Below are 26153 nucleotides of genomic sequence, written 5' to 3' on the forward strand. Positions count from 1 at the left end.
CCTCTGAACAAGCAAGGACCTTAAAGTCTGCAAACATTCTAAAGGAAATCCATTTGAGTTGTCAAGGCAGTAGACAGAGCGATGGGCTTCAGGGTTTTACAGATCTGGTTTAAAGTTGGAAACCCTGGTGGTATAGTGGTTAAGGGCTACAGCTGTTAACCAAAAGGTTGGCAGTTTGAATCTGCTAGGCGCTCCTTGGAAACCCTATGGGGCAGTTCTACTCTGTCCTATAGGGTCGCTAAGAGTCAGAATTGACTCCACGGCAGTGGTTTTGGGGGGAGGGGGTTAAAGCTGCTATCCCATTTACTAGCTGTATGATCTTGGCTAGCTTAATCTCTCTCAGACAATTTCCTCAAATACACAATAATGAGAATACTGCCAACCTTTTTCGGCCGTTTTGAAGATTGATGGAGATAATGCATTTAAAGCATTGAGCACGTTGTAGTACCAATAAATGCTATTTTCTCTCCCTTCCTTTGATAGGATCTGAAGAAAGGAGAGCTGTAGCCATGTTATTTTATAGATGGCATGTCAAACGGGTTTCTACTTTTTAAATAACGTTTTCACATTAATAAATATTCCTTTATGTTGTTGTTAGGTACCATCGACTCAGTTCTGACTCATAGAAACCCTGTGTACAACAGAACGGAACATTGCCTAGTCCTGTGCCATTCTCACAATCGTTATGCTTGAGCCCATTGTTGCATTTATTTATAGTTGATTTGTATCACACAAATTAAAAAAACAAACCCAGTGCCATCGAGTCTGATTCTGACTCAGAGTAGAACTGCCCCATAGAATTTCCAAGGAGCTGCTGGCTGATTCGAACTGCTGATCCTTTGGTTAGCAGCTGTAGCACTTAACCACTACACCACCAGGGTTTCCATCACACGGATTAAAGCAATATAATTCCTCAACTCAGCTCTAAGCCTGAACAGTTTGTTATATATGCTTTCCGTTTTTTCCTGACGTGTATTTTTTTTAATAAAAATCAAATCACACTGACATAAATTTTGTATTTGGTTTTTAAAATTTGATAATATATCATATCTTTCCAAGTTATTGATTACTCTTCATCATCTTAATAGATGACCTTTAGTGTATAGTCTGTCATTGGGTCCAGGGTATTACATGCCTGGTTTAGTTCAATCAACACCACAATTCCATGAGGCAGGTATTACTGTCATTATTTTTAAAATGAGGAAAATGAGCCAAGAGAGGTTAAGTAAGTTAGCTGAAACTACCCAGCTAACACTTGGCAGAAACAGGGTGTTCATTCAGACTGATTCTAAAGGAAACAATTTTCTATGGTAATTTAGGTTACTTTTAAAATCTACAATTATATACAATGAGTAATGAATGCCTTTGGTGCTAATATAGTTAATTCACAATATTCCTAAATAATTTGATACTTTCAAAAAGGCTGTTATGGTATGAATTGTATCCCCCCAAAATGTGTGTTGTGAATCCTAACCCCTATTCCTGTGGTTATAATTCCATTTGGGAAAGGGTTTTCTTTGTTATGAAGAGCCTGGTGGCACAGTGGCTAAGTGCTCAGCTGCTAACTGAAAGGTCAGCGGCTGGAACTGACCAGCCGTTTTGTGAAAGATGTGGCAGTCTGCACTATAAAAATTACACATGGAAACCCTATGAGGCAGTTCTACTCTGTCCTATAGGGTGGCTATGAGCCGGAATCGTCTCTACGGCGGCAGCTGGTTTCTCTGCTATGTTAATGAGACAGTATTAATGTAGGCTATGTCTTAAATCACTCTTTTGGGCTATAAAAGAGGTTATACAAGCAAGTGAGTAAGCAGAGGTGAGGACTACCTATGTAGTTGCTGCTCTTCCTCAGATCAGATTCTGTCCTTTTTTCCTATGTCTTTAAGCACAGTCTACAACCAATTACTCCCAAACCTTTATCCCAATGTTTTTAGCCCCACGTTCTTCATTGACTTCCAGCTTCATTGCAGCTCCCTATCCCACAACTCTATTTGATGTCTAATGCACACCACAATTTAACATGGCCATAAAGACTACTGAGTTGTCTCTCTGCCCCTAATCTGTTCCTTACCAAGTATTCACCGTCTCTATAAACGCCACCCAGTTGCTAAGGTCAAATTCTAGATAACATCTTGATTCCTCTGTTCCCCTCCTGGCCACAGCCAATCTAGCAGTGTAACCTGTGAGCTCTACCTGCAAATGCTACAATAAATTGTAACAGTTCTCTCATCGTTATCACTTTAGCATCCTCCCAGCTCCCAGACTTGTCCTTCTGCCATTCCTTCCTCGTTAATAGCCAAAATATTCTTTTGAAAATTCAATTGGATTGTTTTACCCTCATGATTAAAACCCTTCAAAGGTGTTTCAATCAGAGCTTAGAATCAGTTAAAATTGGTTCAGTCACGGCCGATGAAAAGGAGCCAGAACAGACCCAAATTTTTAAAATTTGGGTGATCAGAACCATAACAAGAATGGGAAAAATTACAAGTCAAAGCCCTGGAGTGGGAAACTCGGGAGAGGCATAGCGAGCCCTTTCAGGAGCCTGATACGTGAGATCGGATTGCTGCCAGGCCTGCGGATAGCAGTACTCACTCAAAGCAGCACTCTCGGGCCCGTCTTTGAGCGAGGCACCACTGTTTCCGACTCTGCCCAAAATCGGACAGGCAAGAGGTTTGGTTGCTATGCAATGCCTAGGCTGTGCTTGTTTTCTAAGAGGGAGATTGTTTCTAGCAGGCTTTCAACCTGTAATTCTTCCTGTTCAGGTTATGATTTCAGTTCACCCAAATTTCAAAAATTCAGGTCTGTTCTGGTGTTGCTTCCTTAGCCGTGATTGAACCGGGAAGAACCAGTTCGAAGCCCTGGTTTCAATGCAATGGGGATGTAATGAAAATAAAATCAAAACTCCTCACTCTGGCCTGTAAAGCTTTCTGTAACCTAGCCCCTGGCTGCTATTGTCTCCATTGTTAACCATGCTGCAGTTACACAGGGCTTTCTTTCTCTCTTTTTCCTTTTCTTGGGGTTTGGTAATCGCTGCTTGGAAAACTCTCCATGTGAATTTTTTCAGTATTGGCTTTTTTCACTATTTCTTACTTCATTATCTCCATCTCATAGAGAGGTTAGGTAAATTGCTCAGGGGCACCCAGTAGTGGATGCTGGATCCAGGGCTTGCAGTCTTAACAGCTATGCTACACGCTATTATGGAAAATTCAGTGAACTATGGCTTATACAGAACAGACGTATGCCACATCATTAAAGAAGACCTGCTTCTGTCCACTGCATGATTCTCATCAATTGAAGTAAAGACCAAAACGCCCTTCTGTGCTTGTAAGGGGAACAATTCCCCCACTCGCCCCAAATTTGTAGTCAGCTGGTGTCTTAGTCATCTAGTGCTGCTAAAACAGAAATACCACAAGTGGATGGCTTCAACAAAGAGGAATTTATTTCCTCACAGTAAAGTAGGCTGAAGGTCCAAATTCAGGGCATCACCTCCAGGGAGAAACCTTTCTCTCTCTGTCGGCCTTCTCATCAGTCTTCCCCTGGACTAAGAGCTTCTCCGTGCGGGGATCCTGGGTCCAAAGGACGCGCTCTGCTCCAGGTAATGTTTTCTTGGTAGTATGAGGTCCCCCTGTCTCTCTGCTTGCTTCTTTTATATCTCAAGAGATTGGGTCAAGACACAATCCAATCTTGTAGATTGAGGCCTGCCTCACTAACACAACTTGCGCCCATCCTCTCTCATTAACATCATAGAGGCAGAATTTACAACATATAGGAAAATCACACAACACTGGGAATCATGGCCCACCCAAATTGATACACACATTTTTGGGGGGCCATAATTCAATCCATGACAGTTGGCTACTAGATAATTTCAGTGGGAATTGAAATTTAGCAAGAGACTTAAAAACTATGTGTGTGAAATTTAGCAAGAGACACTCATGAACTTTTCCATCTTACCAATGCTTAGCGGAAATAACTTTTTAAACAGTTCCAAAGTTTCCCTACCTTGGATCCAATATTATATTCACTATAAAGCTCAAGAGAGTTGAGCCTTAAGAGTGATGCATTGGAGAACTGAACAGGTTGGTTGGGGAAACCACCATTTATATAGATGGGCATTAACTAAAGTTATCCAGCAGGAAAAAAAGAGGCACTTCCAACTCTATTCCCAGCTTCTGTTCACTTTAGAGGTTGCGATTGTTTTCCTATTCATCGGCTCGTTTAATTCTCCCCAAGCCTTGCTAAATAGGTATTATTAAAATTTACTGAGTCTCACAAGTTTAGTGACTGACCCAAGTTAACATGGAATTAAACATTCTTCCAGAGTCCATGGTTTTTTATGTGTATGTGTTTTTAGAAAGCAGCTGCAACCCCCCAGGGACTGCCTTAGAAATGAATATTCTTTAGTCAGGAGCTCTCGATAACTCTGAGATAGAAGCGCTATTCCAGAGTGAAAATATAGAACCTCTACAAGTCGCTCTTAGAATATTCTGTCTTGTGTAAGAAGTGCCTTAAACTGCGGTGCCTGGCATGACTAAGTGACTGCCACATGTCTAAATCAAACTCTTCCTTTTGCCCTGAGTTCCTGCTTCTGCTTTCAGAGTACTTTCACACACACATACCACCTCCCCTCACACACACACTTCGGGGGACAACTATGTAATTATGCTTATTTTTTTTATGATGCAAAAAAATGTTCTGTTATCAAAAAGAATACTTGTAATTGACATATAACAAAGTTGTGGTTCATCCTTGAGCAAGTGATAAGAATGTTCCAGAAAGAGAATGATGAGAACATCTCCCAAAAAGATGTTTATGTAAGAAACTGCTTGTGCAGTTTTCTCCCAGAAAGCCTGTGTAACTGATATTGTGAAAGGTTTACCTATGATTCATGTATAACCCCCAGCCTTCCCTATAAAAGCCCGTCTCCCCTTTCGGATTTGGTATTTTTCCCGTTAGCCCAGCTTCAGCTGTAACAAATTCTCAATAAAACTCTATCATTTCTCTCCTTATAGAGTTCTTGTTATTTTATACTTTTACAGTCTGTTACTTCTAATATTCTAAAGTAGTTTAAATTATACAACATAAATATAGCCATGTTTGAATCTTAAAAATAAGAGCTGAAGTTCCTGTACAAAAATGTAAATTACATTTTTCTTCAAATATTAAAATTTTATTTGTCACTGTATTAAATTACAAGAACAAATGGTTTCATTTTACTTTATTAATTTTTGTGGTAAATATATATATATCTCAAAATATTTGTTAATTCAACAATTTTTACATATATGCTTCAGAGACTTTGATTATCTTCATCATGTTGTACTACTTGGTTTCATTTTATTTTAATGAGCGAACTGGATTTTCTTTGTAGCGCTATAACATTTACTTATTTATTTTTATATTTTAAGCTAGGAAATAGGTTCCTGCATACCTGGTAGAAGACACTTTAGTATACCCTAAACCCATTGCCTTTTAGTTGATTCTGACTCATAACGACCCTATGGGACAGAGTAGAACTGCCCCATAGGGTTTCCAAGGAGAGGCTGAGAGATTCCAACTGTCGACCTTTTGGTTAGCAGCTGGAGTTCTTAACCACTGAGCCATCAGGAGCTCCACTTCAGTACACATCCCATATTAATCCTTACATTTAGGGTTAATCTGATTGCAGGGAAGTTCTGGAATGCAAGGAAGGGTTTAAGGACTAGCTACCTACAACTGGTAAATGCAAGGTTTTTCATTATGCAATGCGAAGTTTATTAAGTCAGTTTTCAATGTAGCTAAAAAACAAAAATTTAAAAAATGTGCATTACTATTTCATGGAAAATGGTGTGCACCTTTAAGTGAAAATATCTACTGCTGTCACAGCAGACAGGAAAGAATAAGGAGCGAATATTTATTGGACCTTTACAAAGCACCAGATACTTTGCCTCTTTCTTCACGTAAACCTTCTCAAAATCCTGTAAAGCAGGTATTTTACCAATTAGGTCGTGGAGGTCAGGACTGGAAAAGTAGATTTCCCTGGCACACATGCCCGGTAAGCGGCCGAGCGGAATGTACAGCTGGTTCAATGCACACTAAAGGCCATTCTCTGCCCACAGCACCACGCCGAAAGTCAGTGAGAAATCCAATTTAAGACCAATGTTTACATTTCAAAGTTTTGGGAAGAATGACCATGTAACAAATATTCTGTGATACTTGGATTTAAAACATGGTGTCCCATTTTCGGGTAGTGTGATCTGATTTTTGGTGTTCACTGTCCACAGAGCATGGATGAACTGTGTCAACCCATTGAGCAGACAGCTCAACCAAACAGCTGGCTGCCCAGTTTAACAATTTGCTTGATGGCCTCCTCTGTTTCCTATGTAACTGACTGGTTGTTTGAGTTATTTGGTCGGAGATCTTGCCAGGAAATCCCTGAGGTCTCACTTTAACTTTTCTAGAAGAAGCGAGGTAAAACTACTTTTAAACAAAATGAAGGCAGATCTGCAAAAGGATGTGGACTAGGGATATTGGAAACCGTTGGGGGTAGTTGTCAAAAATTTTAAGGAGGCCTTTGTAAAATGTCTGCAGTTCTGATGACTGAAGGCGTGCAATGTTGAGCTGTAAAAGCTTTAACTGGCTCGATTTGGTAGTCAAATAAACAGGAATGTGAGAATACTGAATTTCCAGAGAGAAAGTATAGGAAATGCCATGTTTTGTAGTATCGATGGTAAAAGATAATTTTTTGAGAGGTATTCAGTGCCTCTAATTTTTTTTAAAGCATTATTAATTCTAATTGAAATGCTTGCTAACTCTTCTGAGTTGCAGATTGTAATTGAAAAAACATGTCTCGATCAGCATTTTAGTTGAGAAAGAATATTCGTCTTTATACAAAAGTTGACTATTAGAGAAGTCCAAAATGGAAAACAAATGTCTTAAAACATATGCGTAATGGTGGAGGGTTTGGTTAAATTCCATTGAATGTGGGTTATTTCTATAGATTCAGAAGTATGCATTTTAAGTCCTAGTTTTTTTTTTTTTTTAAGAGTTGGCAAGCTGGTTGGCAAGCCTCTTCATCTTCCTATGCCTTGACTTTTTCTTTTCCTCAGCTGTAAAATAGAAATTCACTCATAACAGAGCATTTTGCTGGGTACTGGAAAGTTGAACAAGACATGGTCTCCACTCTCAAGATGCTTCCTGGAAGTGGGGGAGAGAAGCGTGTAAACACATGATTAAGTGACAGATGATTTACAGTAGGCATATGCCAGCTTTAAAATGTCAACAAAAGTGATAAAATGCAATGATATAAGTTTAATAAGAAATATGCAAAATACACATAAAAAATTTAACCCACCAAAAACCCACTGCCATCGAGTTGATGCCGACTCATAGTGACCCTATAGGACAGAGTAGAACTGCCCCATAGGGTTTCCAAGGAGGCCTGGTGGATTTAAACTGCCGACCTTTTGATTAGCAGCTGTAGCACTTAACCACTATGCCACCAGGGTTTCCTTCTAAAACCACAACAACAACAACAAAAATTAGACTTGAACAAACAAAAAAGTATCCCGTCTCCTTGTCTTGGACAATTGAACATCATAAAGATGGCAATTTTCCCTATATTATTACATAAATTTCACACTATCCCAATAAAAATTATTGTCTTTTTTTTTCTGGAGATAATCAAATTGATTCTCAACTTCATATGTGAAAATAACAATAATGACAACATAGTTAGAAAAACCCTGCAAATAAGAGAGGTTACTGGTCCTGCCACATTTAGAAACATACTATCAAGTCTTATTGAAAAAAAAAAAAAACTCTGGTACTGGCAAATAGACAGCCCAATGGAACAGTACAGAAAGTCCAGAAATAGTCCAGACTACATCAGGAAATTTTTTACATGATAAATGTAGCTTTTCAAACAAGTGGTGAGAGGAGATGGGCTTTTTAGTAAATGGTGATGAGAAAACTAAACAGCTATTAGGAAAAAGAAATGACCGGATCCATATCCCACACTACATGTATGAATAAACTCCAAATAGATCAGAATTCTAAGTGTAAGAAACAGTAATAATTGCATACAAAAAAAAACCCAAAAAACAAAAAACCAGTGCCTTCGAGTAGATTCCAACTCATAGAGACCCTATAGGCCAGGGTAGAACTGCCCCATAGAGTTTCCAAGGAGCGCCTGGCGGATTTGAACTGCCAACCCTTTGGTTAGCAGCTGTAGCACTTAACCACTACACCACAATTGCATACAAGTACTTTGGAAACCCTGGTGGTGTAGTGGTTAAGTGCTACAGCTGTTAACAAAGAGGTTGGCAGTTTGAATCCACCAGGCGCTCCTTGGAAACTCATGGGACAGTTCTACTCTGTCTACGAGTTGGAATCTCAACAGCAGTGAGTTTTCGGTTTTGGTACAAGTACTTAACATTTTTTTTTAAAGATAAATCCCTCTATATTCTGAGAGTGGGCAAAGTCCCACGAATACAACTACATAAAAATAAAGGGTTTTTTGAATAGTAGAAAACATTATAGTAAGATTCAAAAAAAAAAAAAAAAAGCAATCACAACTGGGAGAAAATATTTGTAACTATGTCACAGACAAAAGGCACATTTTCTTAACGTATGAAGGACTCTAAGAAAACAGAAGAAAAATGCTCAAAAAACAAAACAACCAAACAAAGATAAAACTGTAATAATGGGCAAAATAAATGGGTCATATGTAAATTTATTTAAAAAAAAGACCCTTAAGCATGCAGAAAAATGCTCTTCACTCAGAAGAAAAGCACCACCCAGTCTAACTTAACTGAAGCTTTAGAGTGTGTTTTAATACTCTCCCCTCATTGTTTTTATTAAAAAGAAAAAAAAAAAAAACTAAAGAAGCTTGAGATTTTTTGTGATGTTGGGTCCTCTTATCCAGGATCTTACTATGTATGCCATTCTATTTAAGTCTTAGTGTCATTCAAAATGTTTTCCTCATCAAGTCTTCAAAATGTCCCTGCTTTATTTGTTTCTAGGTATTTAATTTTTTTATTGGTCTTTTAAGTTGGGACTTTCTTTTCATTACATCCTTTTAACTGATCGTGCTTGGTAAATATGACAGTTATTAATTTATGTATACTAATTTTGAACCATTTTATATTATTTCATTACTTGTAGTACCTTTTCGTTGTTGTTGATTCACTCGGATTTTCCAGATGGTTGTTGTTACGTATCATTGAGTCGATTCCAACACATAGCAACCCCACAGGACAGAGTAGAACTGCCCTATAGGGTTTTCTAGGTTGAGATCTTTACGGGGGCAGATTGCCAAATCTTTTCTCCCACAAAGCGGCCAGTGGGTTCAAATCTTTGAGCAGCCAAGCACTTAACCATGACACCACCAGGGCTTCTTTTACCAGGTATACAATACTATAATCTGAAAATAGGAATGGTTTTATTTCCTCCAGTCCCTGTGTGGTGAAAATGGTTTAGAGATAGGCTACCGAACAAAGCGTTGTCAGCTTGGACCCATGTAGAGGTACCTCAGAAGAAAGGCCAGGTGAACTGTTTTCAGAAGGTCACAGCCATGGAAACTCAATAGAGTGCAATTCTACACTGAAAAACACGGGGTCGACAGGAGTTGGAATTGACTCATTGACAACTTTTTCCTTTAATGTTTATATTTATTCCTACTTTTACTTGGGTGTGTTTACCAAAAATGGAGTTTGAATTTTATCAAATGGCTCTTCTTCTTCTAGAGAAATTATTTTTTCTCTTCAGGCCAATTAAGAGGATGAGTTGTGTTAATACATTTCCTAATATTGAATTAGCCTAGGATTTCTGAACTATGTCACAATTGGTCATAATTCATTCTATCAACAGGCTGCTTGGAATTCTGTATCGACATTCCTAAGTGATACTGAACCATATTAAAAAAAAATCTTTAAAATCACTAAAATATTTGGTATCCCCTGGAATCAATTTTGGTATTTTTTATAAAGATGATTTTTTTTATTTTATACTTTAGAATTTGCAAAGAGTTAAGCAGCATAGACACTTCCAATTCTTTTATTTTGTACTGTTTTTGAGCATCGTTTCCCTTTATGTGATGAGCTTAGTTAAATCTAGTGCTGTTATAATAGAGATACAAGTTGATGGCTTTTACAAGCAAATTTATTCTCTCCCAGTCTAGGAGGCTAGAAGTCTGAATTCAGGGTGCCAACTCCAGGAGAAAGTTTTCTCTCTTTCAGGTTGTTTAGAAGAGTTTGGAAATTCAAACCAGTATGGATATTTTCTTTGCATTGTGGTCTGGGAATGTTGTCTGTAATATTTCTTATTGTAGCATAAAAGTTTTTTTTTTTTTTTTCCATATGGTTAATTTTGTGAACATTCTATGGATACTTGATAAGAACGGGCAGTCTAATTTCAGGGAACAATCTCAAAATAAACTGATCAGATTCATTTGATTATGTTTATATAGTGAATATACTTAAACTCTTGGCCCCTTGATCTGCCATGCACTGGGAGAGGTGGATTAATCTCTCCTTTTACAAGTAAATTCTGTCCATTTCTATTTTTACCCAATATAGTTTAGCTTGGTAAATACTGAACCTTTGTTAACAGGCCCATTGATAGGTATAACCAATGTGTCTTCATTTTAAATTCATTAAATTTAACATCATTTCAAGATGTTTCCTTGTCCTTCTTTGTGGTCAGTCTCCTGTGCTCAACCCCTGGTGGCTGGCAGTTATTGATCTGCTTTCCATCACTGTAATTTTCCCTTCTGTAGAATTTTATATAAGTGGGTTCACATTGTATGTATGTGGTCTTTTGTGTCTGACTTAGTGAAACAACTTTGAGACACGTTCATATTTTTGCATGTATCAGTAATCTCCTTTTATCGTGGAGCAGTGTTCCAGTGGGTGGATATAGCACAGCTTTTCATCCATCCCACAGCTGATGGCCATTCGGCTGGTTTCCAGCGTAGGGCTATTACGAATAAAGCCATTATGAACATCATACAAAACCTTGTGTGGACATGTATTTTTATTTTTCTTGGATAAATATCCAGGAATGAAATCTCTGGGCTATATGGTAAGTGTATAATTAACTTCATGAGAAACACCAAATTGTTTTGCAAACTGGCTGTACAATTCTGCGTGCCCGCAAGCAACGTAGGAGCAGTCCAGTTGCTATTATGTCCTCACGAACACTGGTAACCCAACCCACTGCCGTCGAGAGTGATGTTGGCAGTTGTCTTAATTTTAGCCAATCTGGAGGATGGGTAGTGGTATCTTATCCCCAGTTTCGATTTGTTTTTTTCCTAATGGCTAAAGATACTGAGCATCTTTTCATGTCCTCACTGGGCATTCATGTATTTTCACCGGTGACATGCCTTTTCAAATCTTTCATCCATTTTTCAATTGAGTTGTTGGTCTTCTTCTTGAGTTGTAACTGTCAGCTAGTTTTTCAATTTTTCCTTTAGTCTTTGTTATTCAGAGGTTTTATAACGATATGGATACATGTGATTTTCTTTGCGTTTATTCTGCTTGGGGTTCATAGTAATTCTTCTTTTTTCACAGAGAAAAAATTATAAAGATAACGTGAGGTCTGGATGATGCCGTCTTCCTCAAAAAAGTTTCTGCCTTTGATTGGGGCAGGCAGCTAGGCTTGGGACACTTGCAATGCCAGATTTCCTTAATTCAATCAGAAATTGAGGTAATGTGAATGAGGGCCTCAGCGTTTGTGAAACCCAGTTATTTCTGGTTTATTCTTCCTGCTAGGGCATAGTACTTACAGAGTGACCCTGGCAGGGTGTACAAGGGCCCTCCTAGCTTTATTTTTTTTCAATATAAAGATTAAAACATAAAATAGTTAAGAATGAAATATAGAAAATAAATTTGTAAGTTCAGGGCCAGAAAATATTTCTTTAAAAGCAGAAACTATAAAGGAAAAAATTCATACATCAGTATGGTTATAACTCATAAAGATATTCACAATGCAGATAACCCAGAAAGTACTGGATCCAGGTTATGTAAAGAAAACAGTAATAGTGGATAAAGCAATAGAAAAACGGGGAAAAATGATGAAAAGGGCTTCTATTTTTGCATGAATTAGTAGTCAATTTCTGATTAACACAGCAAGCAGTTTGTGCAAAGCACTTAAATATCCACAAATAAAAAAATAATAAATTTTGATATATTCACATACTGGAATACCACACAGCAGTGAAACTGAATAAACGAGGTCTACATATCAACATGCAAGAATCTCAGAAGTTTAAAACCGAATGCCAAAAGCAACTTGTAAATGAGTGAATTCAATGCATCATTTTTATAAGTTTAAAAGCATGCAAGACAATACCATATGGTGTTTAGGGATACATACATATATCATAAAAACTTAAACACACTGAATTAATAAACAGAGAGTTCAGGGTGATGATTACATTTGAGTTTGAAGGAAAGGGAGGTAAACTGGGAAGTGTTCTAAAAGTAGGATATAACTCTTACTGGGTGGGTCTTTTCTTCTTTTTCCATCTTAAATACTTTATAATAAATTAAAAAAAATTTTTGTTTTTACGTGTGCGTGTGTGTGTGTGTAAGACTATGAAGAATGTTTAAGTAGGATAAGAAGATGGAGAATGAGGAGGTACTACTTTTAAGAGGATCATTTTGGCTGCTGTGTTAAAGCAAGAGTTGAAGCAAGGAATTCAAATTGAAGGCTGTTCCAATAATCTAAGTGTGAGCTAATGGTGGCTTCTTTTATGGTGGCAGTGGAAAAGATAGAAAAAAAGGGTTGGGCTTGGTAAATACTTTGAATGTAAGGCCAAGAGAATTCATTGGTGGGTTTGACACAGGGTGTGAAAGAGAATAAAAAGAATCAAGATGGCGCCAGGGTTTTGTGGCCTAAGAAAATGGCTGAATAGAATTTCCAGTTATTGAGAGGGAATATTGGGAAAGTTTTATAGGAGGAGAAAGCATGAGGACAGGTTGTGTGTGAGATGCTATGTTCAACAGAGATGTCAAGTGAGTAGTTAGCCCTATGAGTCCGGAGTTTTGGGAAGAGGTTAAGGCAGCAGAGGTTAAGGTGGTTTTTCAACCTGCTTATAAGTCACAGGATATCTGCCTACTTTACAAAAAGAAAAACAAAACCAAGACATTGACTTAGCAAGTGTTTTAGAAACATTTATTTATGGACAACTAAACTATGTCACAACAAGTTGATTCTAATACCAGAAAACGACTATGGAAAAACATAACCCCATAAAGAAGTTAATAGATGTCACCTTTTTTTTTTAAATGCACAGTGGCTGAACTTCTTTGTAATCCCATATTTCTACTATAAATGTAAATATATATGTAATTTGAAGGCATAAAGATAATTTTTAAGGTTTCATATTCTAGTTAATAGCTACAATTCTAATCGTTCTTTAATGCCTAATTTAATAGCTGATTTTTTTCTTCTCTAATCACTTTGCAAACTGAAACGTATGAATCACCATTCAGGGCCCGACTCCTAAGATTCGCAAATCAAAACAAACACCATATTATAGGCAGATCCAAAATTTAGTGATGTTTGAAAACTAACAGGAAAAACCGTCACCATAAATTAGATGATATTGACTATTACATAGTCTATGTGATAAAAATTAGTACTAAGTATTTAAAGATATGTAAGTTAACCATCTACTTATATATAGGAAAAAAAAATCTTTTACATACTAGATTAAAAGTTTGTAGAATCAACAGAAGTATTTGGTTAAGCGTTCGGCTGCTAACCAAGAGGTCGGCAGTTCGAACCCACTAGCTACCTGCTCTGTAGGAGAATGTTGTGGCAGTCTGTTTCCGTAAAGATTTACAGCCTTGGAAACTCTATGGGACAGTTCTGCTCTGTCTTATAGGGTCACTGTGAGTCACAGTCAACTCGACAGCAATGGATTTGGTTTTAAACACTGCTTTTTTTTTTTTTTTTTTAACTGGCTAGCAATTCTGTTAGTGTAGATTCTTAGTGTAGTGGACTTTTTTTTTTTTTTAATTCTCAAAGAAGAGGAAAATAACAAACTTTAATTCATGGTTACATAGTTGGCTGGAAAAATGCCAGTTTGACCTCGGAGTTTTCCCTCCCACCAATCAAAATGTGAATCGGTTTTTGATATAACTATGATCTTGTCTCCAGCTTGAAAATTCAAATCTCCCGGCTGCTGTCCTCCAAAGGAATACAATGCTGTCACTTCTATAGATCGCTGGGAATTGCCTAAAATGAGAAAAAAAAGTATTTAAACTATTCACATTTTTTAGAGGAAATACTGGGAGTGCGTATATGTAAAATGTAAACTAGTCACTTCAGTGCTGGGTACGCTAAGCCAAATGACAGAGCTAATGACTTAGATGCCGGCAGAATTCACGGCATACATTTTGTTAAGTCTTCTTTTGATTATACATCACATTACTGAACTTACATTTTTCTCCTTTTGAAAGAGCAAATGTTTGTCAATAAGATTTCCCACATCTACACAAGCCCTGGTGCCGCAGTGGTTAAGAGACTGACTGCTCAAATCCACCACCGCTCCTTGGAAACCCCATGGGGCAGGTCTGCTGTGCTCTAGAGAGTCACTATGAGTAGGAATCGACTTGACAGCAGTGCGTTTGGTGTTGGGTTTCTACAAGTTAGACCTGCATAGTATTACATACTTAACCATGTATTTAGCAAATGTTTGTGCTTAAAATTACTTGAATTTTGAATAAGCTATAATATATAAATTTTTTTTTAATATTATTATTCACATTTTTCTCATTTAATAGAATAGCCATGATGGCTTCCACGAATTACAGCTACTGGAGAAAAGCTGGTACTTATGCCCATGATTGTATTCTATGAGATTAAATTCTAAAATCTTACTCTATAGTAATTGGTTTTAAGGATTCCAGCTCAGATACTTCCAGCTCAGATGTATTTTACTGTTACATTAGCTAATATTTATATTTCTTCTCCCCTGGTTTCATAGCTGTGTTCACATCTGTACCTATTTTAATCTTTTCTCTCAATATCTGATAGGCAATTTAGATGAGGACAATTTGAAACATATTTACATATGCTTAAAAAGTATTTCAACACAATGTGTGGAATTAAATGTATTGTTTTGAGAAAAATACTTCGAGAATTAAATGGCTAACATGAGTAAAAGACAGTAAAGATATGAACTGTGAAACATCATAAGAAATGTAAAGCAAACAGTCATTTTCTGTGTACTTACTTACATAAAAAAAACCAAACCCAAACCCAGTGCCATCGAGTCAATTCCAACACATAGCGACCCTATAGGACAGAGTAGAGCTGCCCCATAGAGTTTCCAAGGAGCGCCTGGCGGATTCGAACTGCCGACCCTTTGGTTAGCAGCTGTAGGACTTAACCACTACGCCACCAGGGTTTCCACTTACTTACATAGAGTTTAATATTTCCATGTTTCATAAAACTCCCTGCATAAATTTAGGCAATTAGATTCTTGTTACATGCATTTAAGTGTTAATAATGTAATTCTAAAATCAGTTACTCATTTGAACCCCTAATACTATAATATAAAAAAGAAAAACAAAAAAACCTGAACTTGGACTTTCAGTAGGAAATAAAAATAGTAAACATCTTAATTACAATCTAACTACATTGACAGAGTCACTGAATTTGTAGCTCACACAAGATGGTGCTACAGTTCTTTCTGTAAAGTGTGTGATATCTAGTTCTTTGAGTTCTTCTGAAGTAAAATCATCCTGATAATAACTAATATAACTGTATTAGAAATATTACTAGGGTAATTAAAAAAAAAAGTTTTTTACTTTTTTTTAATTAGTTTTTTCTATAATACAGAGAATTATGCATATTTCATATTATGTTTACTTTTAGCCTAATACTTTTAAGGAACAAGGTTAAAAGAATGTCATAAAAGAAAAACTGACATAGTCTGGAGATAATCAATGCAAGTTAAAGGACTGACAGTACGTAAAGGAAGAGTCATCATTAAATACTATGAAAATTAACTATGACACTAAACTGACATGGGGTACATACCACAGAGTACTCATACTGCTTTTCACTGTCATTAGATCAGAAGAACGTAAGTTATGTTACAGAAAAAATATCATTTCTGAAGATTATTCTCATCAATGATTCTATTTATGACACTACATATAAAGTTCAATCTTGACTAACCAAGCCTGATCAGTGAAAATACTCAGTTAACTCGATTCTTCCTCCCCCTCTTGTCTCCTCAGAAAGAAGCAAATGAAGGGTACGTGTGAATATGTGAGAATGTTCAGGAAGTCATCTTCATTTCAGCTGCCACAGACTTATACACTTGTAGCACTATTTACAAAGTCACAAATGACTAAGATCGAGGATTCTATCAATATATAGCAATCAATGTGTATATAAGAGCAGCTACTCTTTACTGAAACCAAACCAAAAACCCATTGCCGTCAAGTCGATTCTGACTCATGGCGACCCTACAGGAGAAGGCAGAACTGCCTCAAGGGTTTCCAAGGAGCGACTGCTGGGTTCAAGCTACTGAGCTTTGGGTTAGCAGCTGAACTCTTAACCACTACGCCACCAGGGTTTCCTCTTTACTGTAAAAGGCACTGTAACAAGCACTTTATATATGCTCAACTTATTTCACTTATTCATATTCTTTAAAGTGGGGAGAGTAACAGTAGCTCCCTCTGGAGCTGCTATTATTATCCCCATTTTAAAGAATATGAAACTGAGACTTAGGGATGTTAAGTAACTTGTGTAAGATCAGAGAGCTAGTAAGTGGCAGCGTGGAGGTTTGAACCTAAGGAGTTTATCTCCAGGCGCTCTTGATCACTATTGACATTATACTCATTCTCCGTAACCACACAAATGTTAATTTGTGCTCAACAGATTGAACTTATATTTTCAGAGCATTTTACCTTTGTCAGGCAAATTTTCAAAGAGAAGTAATATATCACCCTGGATCGCTGAGTTATCCGGGCTATACCAGTAGTATCTGATGTTGATGACCCTGGGCACTCGCTGATAACTGAATTAATCCTCACTGGTTTTAGGAATATATCTTACGATGAACAATTAGAGGAAGGAAGATATCAAGAACTAAAGAAGAGAAAGAGAAGACCGCATGCAGGTCTGATTTAGTTCCTGCCATCTGACAAACTAATGCTCACCAAAACAGGCGGTTGTCTAATTTCTTCTGAACTGCAGATTCCAAATGAAATAAGGGATAAAGCAGTCATGGGAAATATTTGGGTGTAAGGGCAAAATACGTGGTCTTGAGTTGCAATAGACAGCAAGTAGGTTACTTACTGCTGGGTTTGAGGAGGTCGATGTGGTATGCTTACTGGTAGAGCTACTGAAGAATGTGACTCAAGTGTGTGTTAACTACCTATTTCCTAACTCTGACCCAATGAATCAGACAGACTTATCCATCTAGTACCTGGGTAGTGCAAACAGCTAAGTGCATGGCTACTAACAGAAAGGTTGGTCGTTTGAGTCCACTCAGAGGCACCTTGAAAGAAAACTTGGCAATCAACTTATGAAATTTAACTGCCACTGACAACCCTATGGAGCACAGTTCTACTCTGACATACGTGAGGTCGCTAGGAGTCAGTCTACTCCATGACAGCAAACAGCTACCTGCATGGGGGCAGGGACTTCCGGGAGAATGACCGTGTTCTGAAGTAACAGTTCAAAGCTATGCCATTTCATGCCGTATTGTCAGCTGTCCCTTCCCCGGCCCCATAAATTCAAAGTTACTTAAAGTTCCTCTTTATTGAAAATAAATTTTCGTAAGGTGAAGTTTAATACCCAAAAAAGAACTCATTAAAAAAAAAAAGTTGACCAAGGAAACAAATCCTTTCATGAAGAAAGAATGTCTTGACGATCAGAAAGGAAACCTCATTGTTAGGCTAATCACAGAGCTCTACCCTCCTGAGTGATAAAAAAATACACACCCATTGCCCTCCTGTGCATTTCAACTCATAGCAACCCGACAGGATGGCTGCCCCACAGGGTTTCCAAGGAGCAAGCAGCTGGTGGATTCCAACCACCGACCTTTTGGTACGCCACAAGGGCTCCTTCTGAGGGATATATGCCTTTAAATTTTATCTGCCTGTGCTTAAAATAAATTTGAAGGATCTTTGAAACGATTGGACATTTTCACTGTAATATTCCAGTTTAATTCAAATAGAGGTTATTTAGCCAAATCAGCACTAAAGTTAACAAAAAACAGCTATATTACAATCAGCCTTCGGTGATTGGCAGCTGCCCTGAGGTTCTCAAATCAGCAAAGCAGGTCCAAGGGGAGCATCCCTGAAGTATTTTCACTTGCAGCGGCTTAATTTACTCTCTCACTGGAGCCTGCATAATGTAACCCATGTGCAGCCAACACTGCTGGCCCCATACTTATTTCAGAGAAGAATCTCAGCCTTTGGAAGGTCCACTTCAAGAAAGCAACCATAACTAAAGAACGCAGTCTTTGGTTTTGTTGAGCACTTTGTTGTTGTCCAACTGTAGTGACTGGTGGTTACCCTGATTCTGGCCGCTCAAGGTCCCCCACGTCACGTGCTGCCAATTCCTCAGAGATGGGAGGTCCACAGGTTTTGGGGACCATGATCCTGTGCAGGGATCGATGGTGAGCTAGCCAGACCCGGACAGCTCATGTAGACTGCTGGTTCTCAACCAGGGGCAGTTCTGCCCACCAGAGCAATGTCTGGAGATATTTGGTTGTCATAATTAGTGGGAAAAAACCCACTGCCATTGAGTCTATTCCAACTCAAAGTGACCCTGATAGAACCAGGTAGAACTGCCTCATAGAGTTCCAAGGCTGTAAATCTTTATGGAAGCAGACTGCCACATTCTCCTTCCATGGAGCTGCTGGTGGGTTTGAACGCCAGCCTTTCGCTTAGCAGCCGAGCGCTTAACCACTGTCCCAGCAAGGCTCCTTAATTGGGCGGAGGGTACTACTAAATATCCTACAAAGCATAGGTCAGGTCCCCACAATAAGGAATTATCTGGCCCAAAATGTCAATAGTGCCCAGGCTGAAAAATCCTGTGACAGAAAATTACCGTACGGATAATGAATGTTGGCATATTGAGGGCATGGACTTTCAATTACGAAAAAATGTTCCTTCAAGAGCCTATAGAGGGAGGTCCCAGAGATCAGACTGTGTAAGGCTCATCTCACTGAGAGGTCCAAGGAGTGTTTTGCTGGACTTTCCAAATGGTGCACAATGGAAGATCAGTGGGAAGGAGCTATGTGCAGCTTGGAGGATCACCATTATGGCTGACGGCCTGTGTGTAAAGCTGTGGATTATCTTCGTGGGTGTCCAACAAGCTTGAGAGCTAGCATGGTGGGAGGACTAAGTCCTCTGCTTAAATGAGTTTTCAAATTAAGTAAGGGTCAATCCCATGTACACTGGGACTTTTCTCTGGCAAGACTAGTCTGTGAGGATACAGAGAAGTCTTTGAGTAGTTTAACTGATTCCATAAGTGTTTTTTAAAAAATACAGTGATGTCAAGTAAGTTGTAGTTTAAAAATAGATTTTAAATCTTTCTTTTCATTTTTTTTCTCTAAAATATCATCTATGGAGGAAAGGATAAAAGAAATTAAAATTATTAATATTAACCTGGCATCTGCTAGGAAACCCGGGTGGCATAGTGGTTAAGAGCTATGGTTGTTAACCAAAAGGTCAGCAAGTTTGAATCCAGCAGGTGCTCCTTGGAAACTCTATGGGGTCCGTATGAGTTGGAATCGACTCAATGGCAACAGGTTCTTTCTTTTTTTGGTACCTACTAAGCATTTTGTCATTTTAACTCACTTCACTGTGCGTCGTGCATCTTATTGGGAGCAGGTGTGTTGCTATGACGCTGAACAGATTTCAGCAGAGCTTCCAGATTAACACAGACATGGTGATAGAGACCTGGCGATAGAGGCTCAGTGAGGATAGAGACCCAGTGAGTGATAGAGACCCGGTGAGTGATAGAGACCCGGTGAGTGATAAAGACCCGGTGATCCACTTCTGAAAATGAACAGCCTATGGCTCCCAAAGGTCCAATCCACAACCAGTCATGGCAATGGCATAGGGCTGGGCAGACATTTGTTTTGCTGTGCGTGGGGTTGCCATGAGTTGGGCTGACTCCATGACAGTTAATAACAACAACAACATAAAAACCAACCAACCAACCAACCATGGGTAGATGACTATCTTCAGATGACACAGCTCTTAAAATATTGGGATTTAAATCTGAGTCTTTGACTTCGGAACACACTTAGTGTTTTGCTATTTATCATTAAGCATTTTCCCTTGGTGCTATTTATGAGCTATTTCTAATATTTATTAGGCACCTAGGCTACAGGTCAAACTTTAGAAAATCATAACCTGAGAAATGGGAACTCTACTTCCCAATTTAACATCACAAGGTCATTCTTTTGGGAATGCTCAGCCTTTGTTCTGTTGTAGCTAACTTCCTCCCCTCTGCGCCCCTCCCTGACAACTTCAGAACCTCCACTGACCCTGTGAAGTTTAAGAACCTCTTCATCTGCTAGATACCTGTACCAGTACCAGCTGCCCTCAAGTCAATCCTGACTCACTGGGACTGCATACGTGTCACAGTAGAACCGTGCTCTACAGAGTCCTCGATGGCTGATTTTTTGGAGTCCATCACCAGGCCTTTCTTTCAAGGTACCTCTAGAACTGGGTTCTGGGTTCTAGGTAGACTTGAACCTCCAACCTTTCAGTCAGTAGCCCAGAGACTCCTTTATTGCTAGATACCTAAGTGTAAACCTAATCCTAACAATCTTTAAAAATAGAAAAACAGAAATATAAAAGTCTAGGTGTTTGTGCTACTTTGAGATAAACAGTTATATCTTAGCTACTTTTACTACTAAAAGACATGCACCCTAAGGTCAAACTTTTGACAATGTCAATAATCTTTAACATGGCCTTGAACCACAAAGAGTGAATGAATGAATGAATAAATAAATAGCCCTCTTAGAACTTTCTAATGAATCCCAGTGCATGTAAGACTGTAAGCACAAGCCTTGTTCCACAGTTGAGGCCTGAGGCATCATATTAACTCTGTACACACACTCTATCCTTTGCACTTCTCGGGCCCCCTCAGAAGAGAGAGAACCATCAGGGAAAAGACTGCCAGAAGCAGGCTCCACGACAAGAGGCCAGAGCTTAAAGCAAGAAAACAGACAGAAACCCTAAATCCATCAAGAAAAGGTTGACTTCTGCTCAGTGGACTCTGTTAACGTTTCAAAATATTTTTATCTTCCTGATAGAAATTCTTAAAAAGTATTTGGGTGCCTAATTATCTCGACGTCTTATTTACATGGAATGGTTAATTCTCTAACACATTTATTAAGCCAGTAATGTAAAGCTTTGCAATCCCGTTGGCATAACTACCCCATGTGAAAAAATGCATATGATGCTGTATTACTGCTTAACCTCTCCTCCACTGGTGTCCCATTCACATTTCTAAACAATTTCTTCATCCTTTCAAAGAACGTCTTCGAAGGAATGTTGGAATAAGACAGGTTGAAAGTAGATTTTTATGACAGGAAATCCTATTAAGTTTTATGACGTGGTTCCCAGTAACAGTAAAGCACTTGAATGTGAAAAATAAAAGAAAAATAATTCCTTAAAAATATAAAATTCATGGGGCTAAAAACCAGAAAAAAATACAATAAGAATTAAGTTGTAATTTAAAATTAAACTTTGGTATTCTATTCCTTTTAGACGTTCAGAAGCTTCTAAGCAACTAGTCTTTAAAAGATCACATGAGCATCAACCAACAATTTGCATCCTGGTTCCCCAGGAGTGCACAGCATTCAGTCCTTGAGGTCTGCCTGGCTCAAGTGCTCCTTATGCCTGTAACTGTACCCCTTAAACTTCCATAATCATTCTCGTTTATCTCAAATTAAAAGTCAGCAAGAGAACAAAAGCATAGCGGTTTTTTTTTTTTTTTTTTTTTTAATGAAATACTGTTCAAAATAATTTGGATGTCCTACAAATCAAAGAAGAGGTACTGAACATTTTTTTTTTTCCCAGAGATTTTTATGTAGTGGTAGCTAACCAGAAAGAAGGTCAGCAGCTTAAAGCAACTAGCTGCTCCTTGGAAACCCAGTGAGGCAGTTCTAGTGTGTCTGACGTAAAGTCATTATGAGTTGGAATTGATTCCATGGCAATGGGATTGGGTTTTCTGTTATTAGGTTAATTAGAAAGTTTGTGATTTTAAGATAAATATAAACTATTTTTAAGATAGAGACATTTTTATTTACCAGTATCCTCATGATAGCTGGGAAGTTCAGGATAGAGCTTATATTCATTTCTGTCACCTGGAAAAAAGTGGAGGGCAGGGAGGGCAAGCTTATTAATACATAGTATATAACAGATATAAAAACACCAAGTCATGTACTTGTTAAACAAATATTTTAAATTACTCTAATTGACAGAAAGAGTTATCTGATGATGGTTTAAATCCAGAGGTACGTATGGTAATACACTAAATATAAAGCAGATGATAAATATAAAGAAATGACACAGAAGTACACAAGCTATAACTCACGGCCTGTTAAGTGCACATGTACGGAAAACACAGAAACATCTCTTAACAAAAAAATAATCATAAAATGACCTGATTTTAAAACAAACGTGTAACTCCCAAATCAGTGATTTTCTAAACGATTTTGCTTGAAATTAATATAGTTTTTAAAGCAGCAGGTATTCAACTATAAAAGCATTCTTGGGTAGTGGAAACAGCTGATCGCTCGGCTACGAACCAGAAGGTTGGTGGTTTGAATCCACCCGGAAGCACTGCGAAAGAAAGGCCTGGTGAAAGGTCACGGCCGTTGAGAAGTTATGGGGCACAGTTCTATTCTGAAACACAGGGTGTTACCACGAGTCAGAGTGAACTCAGTGGCACAGGTTTTTGGTTTTTAACATGCAAATTGTTTAATATAAGTTTAAACAGTAATAAGGGGTATACGTTTTAGCCTATTTCAAATATCAATTACTTAAATAATATATCTCTCTTTTAAATATATCTAAAAGAATCTGTATATTCCAGTGATCTAAAATCCATCATCCATTAAGAAAACCAACAAGCTATTTTTTAATAGTCAGAAATTATATAGTGTTCATTTTTAATGTTCAAATCATATCTGCATTCCACTTGCCCCAAAGATATTATACTAATGTATTAATATTTTTTTATTATTAATATTATATTTTTGCAGGTAATAGTTTCTGCAACAAAAATTTGGACATAAATTTGTGTTTGCATTTTTAATAAGCACAAATCTCTATTAAAACCTTCATAATTAAGTTACAATTATAAACATTATTGGACACAATAAATCAAAATCTTAAATGCATTATGAATTTGATAACTTACTAAACATAAACGGTAAAATTTTATTTGAAATACATCTCTTAACAGACATATGAGATGTTTTAAAAATATCTGGTGTATGTTGTTGTTGTTGTTAGTTGTCTCCAGTCAATTCTGACTCATGGTGACCCATGTGTGCGGAGTACTGCTCCACAGAGTTTTCAAAGATGTGAACTTTCAGAAGCAGATCGCCAGCCTGTCTTCCAAGGCACCTTGGGTGGGTTTGAACCGCCAACCTTTTGGTTAATAGTCTAGTGCTTAAGAGTCTGTGCTGTTCACATGTACAGAATGACTACTGCTTACTGCTAGAATGACGTATAATCCAGGTAAAATTTTATTTTGGCTTTCTTTTTTGTAGATATAGGTGCTAAGAAAGCTAATTTTTATACAAACTAGAGAGTACTAGAAAGAGTTTTGTTACACAAATATCATTTAATTCGTTTATATTCTTTCTAAGATACAAAAAAAAAAAAATTGCCCAGTCAATTCTGAATCATAGTGACCCTACAGGACAGAGTGGAACTGTCCCACAGGGTTTGTAAGGAGCAGCTGGTGAACTCAAACTGCTGATGTTTTCGTTAGCACAGCAGCCTGAGCTTGTAACTACTCTGCCACCAGGGCTCCTCCTTCTGAGAAAGAGATTAAAAAAAACAAAATCATAGTGAACTATCACCAAAACAACAATACAATTTATAAAATAATATTACAATTAAATTTTTTTGTTTCAGTGATAGATAACAATGATTTTACAATAATTAACATATAATTACCATAATATCACTGGTATTATTATAAACGCCAATGAAAATTCCATTAGGTCCTTCTTCGGTTTCATTGAAAGCAAAGGGAAATCACCTGACTTACAAAAGGATCTGCTGCTCAGACCATTCATGAACTCTACGCCAATATCAACAAAATCTCTCTTCCAAAATGCATCACCATTCTTACAGTTTGGGGGCAGTGAAGCAGTAAGATTCAGAATAGTTCACCAAAAATGAAGGCAGCTGCTGTCCAGTCAGTTCTGACTTACAGAGCCCCCGTGTGTCAGGGGAGAACTGTGCCCCACAGGGTTTTCACCAGCTGATTTTTCAGAAATAGATCACCAAGTCTTCCTTCCGAGGCACCTCTGGGTGGACTCGAACTACCAGCTTTTTTTTCAATAGCCAAGTGTGTTAACCGTTTGTACCACCCAGGGATTCCCAAGATGGTTTAGGAGTTTACTTTTCTTTTTAAAGTGGGAAAAGAGCAACTGTGAAAAGAGAAAAGACAGAGAGGATGGTCTGCATGTGATGTTCTCAGTTGGATCAAAGAATATGTCTTGGAGCTGAAAATTTGAGATTGTATCTCTTAAATTATCTGTGCCCAAATATCCTTTGGCAGTCTCTGCATACCCCTGAAGATAGGTACACACCAGTCTGAAGACCACTGACCTAAGAAGTTTATGAAGGTAAGACTATTGCAATAAACATTGCCAGTGGTGAGGAAGAGGAATAAAAATATGTGAAGACAATCTCTTTTAAAAAACCAAACTGACTAGGAGAAAAGAGATTTTGGATACATGAACTGATAAAAGAAAAACAAAATATGCGTAAATTAACAGATTTTCTCAACTATAACAATCAAATCAGCACTCTCAAACAGAAATAGAAAAGTACTTTCCATTTACCAGAGCAAACCAAGAATACAAAGTACTTAGAAATAAATTTAACAATAAAGGCACAGAAACTATTAACTCTTATTAGAGTACATAAAATAGTTCAAGAAATAAAAAGCATAAAATGGGAAGATTATTAAACTAATTAATACTTGTAATATTATTGCAACTAGTAACAAAAAATTACAAAATTAAATATAAGCTCATGATATTATCTTAACCAAAATCACATATTGGGGGAGGAGGAAAGAATGGATAAAATGATCGTATATGAAGAAGATTATTATACTAATAAATTAATTAATACATGTAATGCGGTTGCAATTTGGAACCCAAAATTAATATAAGCACATGATATTATCTTAACTAAGATCACATATTGGAGGTGGAGGACAGAATAGATAAAATGATCTTAAACTATAGGAAGAATGAGTGTCCAGTGATCGTGAGAATACCAGATAAATTAAAGACTTGACTATAAAAATATATATATATTGCAAGAAAAATTAAGGGGACTGTGGATAAAATCTGGAGGAATACCTTTTTAACCATGTTTAAAAAAATAAACTATTAAAAAACATGCTAGATAACTTTTGACATAAAATTCTTTTATATAATAAAGTATACAGGAAAAAAAGATCAGTAGGCAAGTGATACACATAAAAAGAAGCTGTAACCCAAATGTCATGCAAAGCCCTTAATCTACAAAGTGCTCCCATAAGTCAAGAAGGCAATAAGTATATCAATGGAAAAAACGGACTAACAATGAAGAGATTTTTTTCCGAGAAGGTCAAATCCCAAACACCAGAAAATGTATGAAGAGATATTCAAATTGACTAATAAATAAAGGAAAACACAAGCCAGTTAACAAGGAGATATACCCAGCCCTCAGACTGACAAATACTTTAAAATGCCTTATCATCAATCGTGGTGGAAAATATGAAAAGCTACCCACATATATAGCTGGTGACACTCTGCAGTAGCAAAAACTTTTTAAAAAGCAATCTATTGTTACACCTATTAAAAATTTAAAAATGTATCCTTTGATCCATCATGTTCACTTCTGACAATCTATCTCAAAAAAATAAAAGCTCCAGTATACAGA

General features: G+C 37.4%; 1 protein-coding gene across 1 annotated transcript in view; it reads right to left on the minus strand.

The window, feature by feature from the left end:
- Positions 1-12374: 12374 nt before the first annotated feature.
- SH3YL1 (SH3 and SYLF domain containing 1) overlaps positions 12375-26153 on the minus strand; it is a 54167-nt gene continuing 40388 nt past the window's right edge. Inside the window, exons 9-10 of the mRNA XM_023550385.2 lie at positions 22283-22339; positions 12375-14223 (exon numbers count right to left, since the gene is read on the minus strand). Coding sequence (XP_023406153.1) covers positions 14033-14223; positions 22283-22339 — 248 coding nt within the window. The 3' untranslated portion in view covers positions 12375-14032. The remainder of the gene's footprint in view (positions 14224-22282; positions 22340-26153) is intronic.

Source organism: Loxodonta africana, chromosome 12, assembly GCF_030014295.1.
Source record: "Loxodonta africana isolate mLoxAfr1 chromosome 12, mLoxAfr1.hap2, whole genome shotgun sequence".
NCBI lineage: Eukaryota > Metazoa > Chordata > Mammalia > Proboscidea > Elephantidae > Loxodonta > Loxodonta africana.